At 44.4% G+C, this 10861-nt stretch overlaps 1 protein-coding gene across 4 annotated transcripts in view; it reads right to left on the reverse strand.

The window, feature by feature from the left end:
* Positions 1 to 10193, reverse strand: part of RPRD1A (regulation of nuclear pre-mRNA domain containing 1A) — a 67441-nt gene extending 57248 nt beyond the window's left edge. The window contains exons 1-2 of one of the 4 annotated variants that reach the window (XM_077810932.1): positions 9932 to 10068; positions 1026 to 1126 (exon numbers count right to left, since the gene is read on the reverse strand). In XM_077810932.1, the coding sequence (XP_077667058.1) occupies positions 1026 to 1047 (22 nt within the window). In that variant the 5' untranslated portion in view covers positions 1048 to 1126; positions 9932 to 10068. Of the gene's footprint in view, positions 1 to 1025; positions 1127 to 9931 lie in introns of all 4 variants that reach the window. The other 3 variants (XM_077810933.1, XM_077810930.1, XM_077810931.1) reach the window with 3 other exon arrangements.
* Positions 10194 to 10861: the final 668 nt, after the last annotated feature.

Consider the following 10861-nt stretch of genomic DNA (forward strand, 5'->3'; position numbering starts at 1 on the left):
GAAGTATCGATTTTGTGGCCTTGCTGTGACACAATGTAAAGAGATATTTTTATTTCCCAGGACAAAAAAAAAGTTCCTTAATTGCCTTTGCAAGGCTGTCCATATCTGCTGCACCAAGCAGCCTCCAATGGCTTTTGGGATGAGGGCCGTGAACTAGCAGGGGAAAAGAAAAATGTTCCAAAGATGACCATCTGCAGGATATGCAAAATGACTTTAGCCACAGGTCACACCAGCAGTGAGAATTCCAGAGGCTGCTGTAGGAGCAGGACAGGGAAATGAAGGAGCATGACTGGCAGCAGCAGAAGGAAACGTTCGAGCAGCCACTTAGCCTGATGACCAGTACTTTCGCCAGTTGACTCTCCTCCATGCTAACATACCTGGCAGCCAATGCACCACTTGACAATTCTGGAGTGGGGTTGGCAATGTGGCAATCAAACTCCTAGAATAAAAGTGAGTATGGATATATATATTCTGTTCATCCTACCTCCATGCAACTACAGGAGAAGTAGTACAAGAACACTGGTGATGTGCAATTCTATCAACAATGACATCACACTGATTTACTTTGTTTTCACTGCACATTTCACTCAACATTTGCACTCTGGTCAGTAGCAGCTGGATTGGCTGCATTCACTTTTACTAAAGTATTTGATTGAACAATCCACAGGTGAGTGTTTGGGAAATAAGAGGCAGAAAGCTTAAATCAAAAGCTTTTAATTGTCAGAACAGCAGCAAATAGATACATGTCTAAGTCTACACAGTATAACACTCCACAGCCTCACATTTTCCCACACAAAGCAGGATGTGGGCAAACAAGCCATCCCTTACTTCCCTTGCTCTCCCAGCCCCAGTGATCAAAGGTGCACTCTTAGGTTCGGGTGAACAGGTAGCCAATCTTCAACCCATTCCTGAAGAACGCTCTCTCCATTATGCTTGCATATGTTGTGGAGTGCACAGCATGTCCCAATAACAGATGTCACTGGGCATACTACATCCAAACAGGTTTGCAAGCTGTGCCAACTTACCATCAATCGTCCAAATGTACATTCTACCACCATCCCGCAACTGCTTAGTATGCAAATTCTTCTGAGTGCACTCTTACATCAGGGTACAACTTCACATGCACCTTGTGGAGGGAAGGAGATGGTCACAGTTGATGTAAAACTGGTTAGCAACCAACCTGTAGCAGTCTGAGGTAAGAGCCTAATTCTGGATTCCCTCATCTGCATGTCCTGACACTGGAGGGTTGGGTCCACATGACAGTGTAGACCCACTCAGTACTTGTGCTCCTGATCCAGCATCAGATCAACACAGGAGAATCTACAGCTATTACAACCTGCATCAGCTGCCTCAATTCTGCTGTGTCCACACCAAGGCCTGCTGCCACCTTCTGATGGCCACTAGCTGCTTCCAAAATGCTCTCTACCAAGTCCCATGCCCTCTATCTGCCTCCAGTTGTGAAAACAGGTGTTGGATTAACAGTGACAACTGCTGGAACAGGTCATCATCCTGATCTGGATCAATCCCTTGTCAGTGGGTGGAACAGAGGTGAAGATGGAAATGAGGAGTGTGCAGTGCCAAAGGTGTTTAAATTCTCTGTGCTGGTTAGCAAAGAACTCTTCCACACAGGGACCTGGGAGGGACAAATAATTTCTTCCAAAATACAACACAAAACAATTCATGTGGTGGTACTGAACTAAGAACCACGGGATATGCTCCTGGAAATTCTAGCATGTAACCAGGATGCATGCACCTACCAGACAGGCCTCAAGTGTGGCTTAGCAGCGTGGATGCTTGTAGGCAGGGTTATCTAACCCAGTTACCCATACTCAGGAAATCTCCATGAAGACTACAAAAGCTGCCTCAGTAGGGAAAAGATAAACAGCAGGGTGATGAGCTGGTGGCAAAATAAAAAGCAGAATGCCAAAGAAGACTACAGGTACCAACGATTAGTAAGTGTTAGAACACTAAGGTGGCAACAACAAAAAAAAAATCAAGTGCCACCAAGTGCCAAAGTACTGACAAAAGTCAAGCACTGAAGAATTGCACCAAACATCAGAAGCCAAGATAAGAACGTCAATAAGTTCCAGACTTGACTGAAAGACAAAGTTGGTGTTGAGAAAGGATACCTCAAGCACTTACAGGGATCCAGAGAAGAGCTACAACAGCTGATGTGGTACAGCTTCTCTGCAGTTAAGGAGCAAGTGATTGGATTGTTTTCAGGGCAGCAAGTATATACAGTAGAGGGAGTCACATGAAACAACTAGTGGGGACCTGACTCACATTCTTCTTTGCTACCACTGCCCTCATAGGTTAAGAATTTGGGGAGATTCTACCAGATCTCCACTCAAGAGTTAAAAAAAGAGTATCATGCACAGATCATATATTTAGAGAAAGTTAAATTTTTAACCCACTACATCAGGAGTCCGACTGATCCAGTTCATGGCAGTTTGAAGAACTGGTACTTTTCTCTGATGGCTGATGTTCTGGGCTCTAGAATCTACACTTTCATTTTTTAAACGTTTAGCCCTTATAGTTCCAAAAATATAGCTTTTCCCTATTAATATCCATCTGACCCTACAGACATGAAACAGCTCGGAGAAGTGTGAACTGCCTCACTCATCTCAATAGGTTAACTAAGGTACACTATCATGAAAATTTTAAATGTAAGCATTGTTAGCTATTACGCTGCTGATTATAACATACAAGGAAGGACAGGGGTGATCATGATACAAAGATGTACTCTAAATGACAGGTTTCAGAGTACCAGCCGTGTTAGTCTGTATTCGCAAAAAGAAAAGGCGTACTTGTGGCACCTTAGAGACTAACCAATTTATCTGAGCATAAGCTTTCGTGAGCTACAGCTCACTTCATCGGATGGTGTCTCATGAGTGGAACTGGGACAGTATCAATACTTTTCTCTATCTGATTTGACCCCTTCAGATAATGCCACCCATCCCCAACCCCTCATACAGACAAATGCTTTGATCCAGGTGGCTAAGTTTGAAGATAACCAAACAGAAAGGCAACTTTTTCTTACCAAAAAAAGCCACAGTTTGGAGCCATTACAATGCATTATGACGTCACATCAAGAGGCTGACATACTCTGAACATGCATGAAAGAAACGGCTACAAACCTAGAGGGGTCAATCTCAACTGAAGTTCATGACAATGCTATTAAAATTATAGTTGGACTTTAATCATTGTAGTTTCTTATCTCTGAAGTAATAATGGTGTCATGCTTCAAATTAATTGTTACAGCCTCTTTTCAATATAAAAAATTTTCATCAATACGCTAGCACAGACCCAGAGCATGAACTAAATGACAGTTATGCCAAAAAAATCTAAAATTTAATATATATTATCTCATAGGTTAGATTAAAAAACAAAACCAAAATGAGTGAAACACAAGTTTAAACACACACTAAAAGCCATACTAGTCCATCTACAGAAGCATTCAGCATATATGTTCCAACCAACCTTTTAAAGAAAGTCTCTAATGAGCAGACTCATCTGATGAATATACCATTGTATGACAGATGCCAGAAGTCCCCTGTTAACCCATAGTAATTTCACAAAATGATGAACTCTAGAATATATACATTTAATGTATTCATTAGTTACAGTCAAGAAGAATCAGTAAAAAGTCTGTTCTATAAATCTGAAGAGAAAGGTCGAAAATCATACAGTTTATGAACTGTTATGCATGATTACAAAACACTCAGATTCTGTTTACACTAAGGGACTGTAAATGCATCGACAAATCCTACTGTCCAGCTGCTGGCTACAACCAAGCCAAATAAGTAAAAAAAGTCATATTATGCAGCAAACTGAGCAACCTATTTGGAAATAATTCTAATTATTTACATACTTCCAAATGTTACAAATATAACTGTATGAAAATTTAACAGATTACATTTAACAATTTTCCTTTGAATTTATGTACACAAACATCTAGACAAAGTGAAAGCTATAACAGCGAAAAACTCTCTCTTCTGCAACTGTACAAAGTTATTCTAATAAAGAATTTCAGTCCAAAGACTGTTAAAGAACATGCAACTAAGGATGGGAGCTCAGTTCAGAGTTACTTCAATTCAACTTGATCAGCCATTTCCCATTATGTTACTGTAGACATCAGCATAGAAAAAAAAACTTTCCGATCCCTTTGTTTCTGTACTCTTAAAAGCATGATCTAAAGAGTCTTTCCTTACTGGCGACTGGAGAAAGAGAGCAAGAAAAAAAGCTGTATAATGGAATTAAACGACTCCTATTACTGTAACCATCTTTACATAAGTTACCAAAGAGCAAGTGAGGTAAAATTTACCTAAGTTACTCTGGACAAGGGGTCTGAAGGAAAGAAAAACAGGAATAAGCTAAAAATAAAACCCAAAACATTAAAGAAAAGATCTATGCTTTAATATGAAATTTTAAGAGGACAAAAAAATTACAAATATGAGAATTCTAGCTAATTGTACCCCAAAGGAAGACATGTTGAGAAGTCTGTTTTCATATACCAGAAGTTTGCTGGGTTTTGCTAGTTTTTAAAGCAAACTGCAATAGTTCACTGTCAGAACCAGAACCTCATGGCTCCAGTAGAAGAAAGTTGTTACAAGATGTTAACTTATCCAGACAGTAAATAGTATGTGTGTGTCTAAATACCACCTCCTCACTCCAATTTCAACATAGTGTCTCGTTCCCATTACACAATTTTAGAAATACAGGTGCCACTGACAAAGAGGAACAAGGGTCTAAGAGCTCCTATCGTTAATACTGAAGCCATTTAAGATGAAAAACTAGGCAAACAGTTGTCCAGGACACACATCCATGACCATTCCACTCATTAGTTAAGTGAAAGGCTACAGAGAAATTAGTCTTGCATTGTACTGTGCTCTTAAGGTTGCTCATTTTATCCCTAGTGATGGCATATTCCACTGTAAGGGCCTTCCACAAGAATGAATTATGAGATGAAAGATGGCATTATGGTTAAAGACATTGGTTTGGGACTCAAGGAGATATGGGTTCAATTTTTAATTCTGCACAGAATTCCTGGGTAACACTGGCAAAAATCACAGTCTCGAAAACAAAGTTATTATTAATTCTTTATCTCACAAGGCAGGGGAGTTGGGAAGATGTATTCATGTGGTTTGATAAAAAAGGCGCAAAACTAGGTCTCCTGAGACCTAGATTCTATGCCTGGTACTACCAGGGACCTACTGTCTCACCTTGGGCAAGTCACTTCGCTCTGTGCCTGTTTTCCCTCCCACTCTTTGCCTATATTGTTCATTTAGATTAGAAACTACTGGGGTTAGGGACTGTCTATGTGTTAGTACTGCATCTATCACAATGAGGCCCTGATCTTGGCTGGGGTTTCTAGACTACGGAAATATAAGTAACAACTTTTGTGAGGCTTTCAAATACTGTGGTGATCACAGGCAAATAGTTAAGATAGAGGTTGGGGTTTGTCAGCCACAGCATCCCCAAATGCAGCTGAAAGTTGGGATGTGGAACAAAAGGCAATCTCTATAGCTTAAAAAATGAGGACCAGGACCTTGAAATGGACAGTGCAACATGAAATGATCTCAGTGTTTTTTTCTTGGACACGAGCTGGCCTGCCACATGTCTAAGCAGCTGTAGTTTCCAAATACTTAGAGGTCAGCCCCAAGTCGGAAGAATTGCACAATCTTACTTTGAGGTGGCAAAGGCATGAAACACTGTAGCCAAATCACCATTCAAGGTGACGATTAAAAGAATAGTATTTCTAGTAATCACTGCTAAGGACCCCATACAGATCCCCTCCCGCAAGAGAGCACAAGCTTGACAGCTGGAGACAGGTGCTACCAGAAAACATTGCTGTCAGTTCTTCAGAATGCTTCATTCTGCCAACCAACACTACCTCCATTTACTTAGAGCAGAGATTCTAAAAGCATGGAATGTATTCTGGGAGAGGCGTGAGATGCTTTAGAGGAAAAAAAAGACTTACTGTGCACTCTTTACCCACAGCAATGAATAATTAGCAAAGCTGATTCCTCCATACAGGTTCTCAGATGCTGCTGTGTATTTTGATGGATTTTTTTTAAGCTTGCATAGCATTATACAAAGTCTTTGCCATCTGTACATTAATCCATTTGCTATGATGTGGGGTCCACATTTAATTGTAAGTATCAACCACAATTTTACTTTTGCTCTTATTATAATGGATTGTTGGCTCTGTTTGAATCAATGCCTTACTGTTTTTTATATTTAATGAGACTTACATATTGATTTTTTTTTAAAATCAGTATACATACTTGTGTGGTGGAGTGAGAGGCATAAACTACTACAGATGCAAAGAAGGGGAGGAGCACGACCAAATAAGACAAACTCTGTCTGTGGTTCTCAACCATCTAATTTTCATCCATTTCTCTAGTCAAGCAACTATACCTAAGGCTATGAGTCTGTCACAGATTCCGTGACTTATGCAGCGGCTGGGGCTGGGGGAGCTGTGGCAGCCAGCACTTGTGGCGGGAGCAGTGGAGGAGTTCCTGCCCCGGCCCCTGCCTCCTAGGAGCTGCAGGGATGCGGAGCCGAGTAGGAAGCCCATACCAGCCCCGCCAACCCTCCCTCCCCCGGTACCAGCAGGGGTCCCGGGCCACAGCCCAGCCCAGGCCACACATCCCTCCCCCAGTCCCAGCGGGAGTCTCGGGTCAGCTCCCCCAGCATCCGCAGACTGCTCCCCCATCCAAGTTTCACAGCAGGTATTTTTAGCAAGAGTCATGGATAGGTCACAGGCCCGCGATTTTTTGTTTACAGTCCGTGACCTGTCTATGACTTTTACCAAAAAATACCCGTGACTAAAACATAGCCTTAACTATACTATCTGAACTTGATAAGGAGTTAAAGAGCTGGATTTCAGGAATATACTGATGGCACTACAGTGACTGCCTCATACGCTCACTCTCATGTGTATGTTGATCAAGATAGAAAATAAAACCAATTTTAAAAGGCTCCTACATCAGCTATTCATCATAAACTTTGATCACTCAAAACAGTGATCTTAAATAATTTATTTGGGGGGTGTTTGGGATTTTTGTTTAGAGATGTGGGAGAAATACCATACATTTGTTTTCAAAACAAGAGAAACTGCTCCAGAGACAGTGTTGTTATAGGGAAGGTACTTTTACTTTACAAAATACTGTATATACTCGATCATAAGCCGGTTTGTTTATAAGCTGACCGCCCCCCGCAAAGATGAATAAGTAAAAATGGAAAATTTTTATGACCCATTCATAAGCCGACCCTATAATTCAGGGGTCAGCAAACTTTGGATCCCAGGGTATCAGGATAAGCTGCTGGCAGCCCAAGATGTTTGTTTACCTTGAGCAAGATAAACCTAAGTGAACAAAGTGTCCCATCGTGCCAGCAGCTTACCCTTACAGGCCGGGACAGCAACTAGTGGGGAAATTTGTGGGGGGGGGAGGGGGGATCTGGGGGTCAGCCTCCACATGACCCTACAACTAGCCCAGGATCCCCATACTCTCCCCATCCCATCCCACCTTATCTGGGGAGGGCCAGGGGAGGATGTCTCGTGCCTGGCCGCAGCATGCTCCGGCAGGCCAGGCCGGGCAGCACAGCCTCAGCGTGCTAGCCCCAGAGCTGCAGCTGCTTCGGAGGCTGGGGGGGAAGAGCAGTGTAGCCAGAAGCAGAGAGACTCCAGCCCCACCTCTTCCCTTCTGGCTCTGCTGCCTCTCCTTGCTCCCTCTGTTGGGGGAGGGGCTGTGTCCCACCTCTCCCGCTCTATACCCGTTCTTAAGCTGACCCCCTTCTCTGGTGCTTTCCTTTTTTACTTAAAAAATTCGGCTTATGAACAAATAGATACGGTAACTGAGATAAAATACTTAAACCTACATATCTGCGTAGTAGACACGTCACTTCAGTTTGTGCATTCTGACATCCCATGTTTCTACCCAGAAGCCACGAGTTTTGGGTTTTGTTTTTTAATTCTACTTACTCTGTTCAGTCTAGTGATTTGAAAGTTCAAAAGAGAACCATTTTCTGCAAGAAGTGAACCAAAATGTATTTTAAATGAAATGTATTTGCAAATGTTCCTAATACAAAACACATGGAAGCTTAATGTAAGATATTAAAACAATTTACATACTGTTTCAACACAGGCTAAAATAATTATAAGATATAATACTAAAGTCTTCCTTTTAACTTAATCCTATTTAATTTCAAACCCATGTTTCTAGGATAAACTAATTCTATGTTTATGAAGGTATGTGGTCCAACCCAGAAGAAAAAAAAAAATCTTTGATCAACCACTTAGAGGAGTAGCTGTGTTAGTCTGTATCCACAAAAACAATGAGGAGTTTGGTAGCACCTTAAAGACTAACGGATTTATTTGAACATAAGCTTTCATGGGTCAAAAACCCACTTCTCCAGACCCACTTCTCCATGCATCTGAAGAAGTGGGTTTTTGACCCATGAAAGCTTATGTCCAAATAAATCCGTTAGTCTTTAAGGTGCTACCAAACTCCTCATTGTTTTTGTGGATACAGACTAACACAGCTACTCCTCTAAGTGGTTGATCAGTTAGTCTGTATCTACAAAAACAATGAGGAGTTTGGTAGCACCTTAAAGACTAACGGATTTATTTGAACATAAGCTTTCATGGGTCAAAAACCCACTTCTTCAGATGCATGGAGAAGTGGGTCTGGAGAAGTGGGTTTTTGACCCATGAAAGCTTATGTTCAAATAAATCTGTTAGTCTTTAAGGTGCTACCGAACTCCTCGTTGTTTTTGTGATCCACCACTATGATCTATCAATATGACATGGCACATGCACCATCTGTAGGTCAGCCAAATTTTTCCTATCAATTTTGTTGGACTGCTGCCTACCAGCTTCTCCTCCCTAATGAAAAACCCACCCCTAAAGTCTTCCTGTTCAAATCCCTAAATGTCTCTACTGTGTAAAGGTAGCTATGGGAAGAGTGAAAGCAAAAGTTGCCAGGCACAGTAAGTTATCAGCTAAGGTGACTTCTGGTACTATGGCAGATAGGCCAGCTCTTGTCATTGCAGCAGGAAGTCTACAATTCACTTGCTAGGAAAAACAAAATTAAGCATGAATGCATATTACTAAGGAAACAACCTCAAACTTTAAAAAAGTCAGTCTGAAATATAGTCAGTTTCCAAAGCCAGGTAAACAAAGCTTCAGTTCTCACACCTGTCTGAGTCCCTCTGCCCATTTTTGTAGTTACACATCACATGTTTCTATTTAACCTAGTTACTCTAGGCTGCTGCTGTGAAAGAGCCACAAACAGCAACCTGCCTGCTACACTCCAAAACTGATTATACACAAAACAATGTCAAATACTGAAAGTAAACACCTAAAGGGAAAACGAGTCTCTCGCCTTTGTCATACTGATCTTCAGTGCGACAAACATACATAATCGGTTAAAAAAAGCGCTATCTGTAAAGTTGACAGTGTCCCTTTAATTAGTCCTACCCGCTAATTCTCTCTGAAAAGAGAAAAACCCGCTGACGCAGCTAGGAGGAGTCTCCACGCCAAGCAAGGCACAGTACGGATAGAAACACTGACCCTGGCACAGCGCATCTCCGAGGACTCACCTGCAGGATCGTCCTTCCCCCAGCGCGCGAAGGCAGGGAGCGCTGCCGAGCCCGCAGCAGGGCCGCAGCTCCTACCCCGCGCCCGCTCCCCACGCCACGCGCCGGCCCCGGGCGATGTCTTCCCAGCCGTGGAGGAGGCGGGTCACCGGGGACAGGCCTCGTGCCGCGAGGAGCGGGCAATGCCGCCTTCCGGGATGGGGGGGGCGCGGCGAGGCGGAGAAGGCACAGAGCGGCCGCCCCCATCGGCGGAGCGGGGCTCCTGCTTGTCCCGGCGGCCAGTGCCGGGGGAGAGGTGAGCCCCAGGCCTGCCCGGTACCGACCTCACCTTTGCGCAGCTCCCGCTCCCAGACGGTGACGATGAGGCCCGAGTGCTTGCGGTGGTGGATGAGCCAGAGGCTCAGCGTCTGCACGCTCTGCTGGGAGTTACTGAGCTCCGAGAGCTTCCGCTCCAGCGCCGCCTCCGAGAACGCCGACATCCCGCCCCGCCGCCGCCGCCCGGCTCCGCGCCTGACAAACCCGCCGGCCCTGGCCAGACGCAACCAAAATGGCGGTGGCCCAGAGCCCGACTCTCTCCGCCTAGCCTCCTTACGTCATTACCGGGGCGGGGCCTGAGCCGAACGTCCCACATCCGGGTGAAAGACAAGCCCCCGCCCCTGCCTGGGGGGAGGAGGAGTCTCTACGGGGCCGCGGTGGGGGGTGGGTAGAGAGACAGAGTCTGTCTGACCGCTTGGGGCGCAGCGGCCCCTGCGTTCACCCACCAGGCCTGGGCAACACGCGGCCTATTTCCGGGGGTGGGGGGAGCGTGTGATAGGACACGCTGAGAAGCAGGCGACAGGGCTCGGGGAGCGTGGGGCTGCCTCGTGGAGATCATTTACATCGTTCGCTTCATGCCTGCCCCTCCCCGGCAGTGGCCATCTCTCCAAGAGCCATTTTCTGCTGCCCTGGACACAGAACACGCGCAGGACCGCTGACCCCGAAAGTTAAAAGCATCATGGCAGAGCCCACCCCCGTCCTCCAAAATGATCTGAGTGCCAAAAGCCATGAGATTTTTTTGAAAATAAATTAGGGTTTGGGTCTTGTTTTTTGGTCTCTCTTCTGTTTTTTTTAACTCCCCACACCAGCATAGATTTGCGACAATTAGTGTTGGCCCCTGTTCTCCCAAACCCATTGACTTTCAGGTGAGCTAGGCTCCAACTACAGGGGCGCCCCCTGGCTCCTGTTGGTGTGGAGCCTCCAGCTTCCCCCCCATACCTTA

Source organism: Eretmochelys imbricata, chromosome 2 (assembly GCF_965152235.1).
Source record: "Eretmochelys imbricata isolate rEreImb1 chromosome 2, rEreImb1.hap1, whole genome shotgun sequence".
Classification (NCBI taxonomy): domain Eukaryota; kingdom Metazoa; phylum Chordata; order Testudines; family Cheloniidae; genus Eretmochelys; species Eretmochelys imbricata.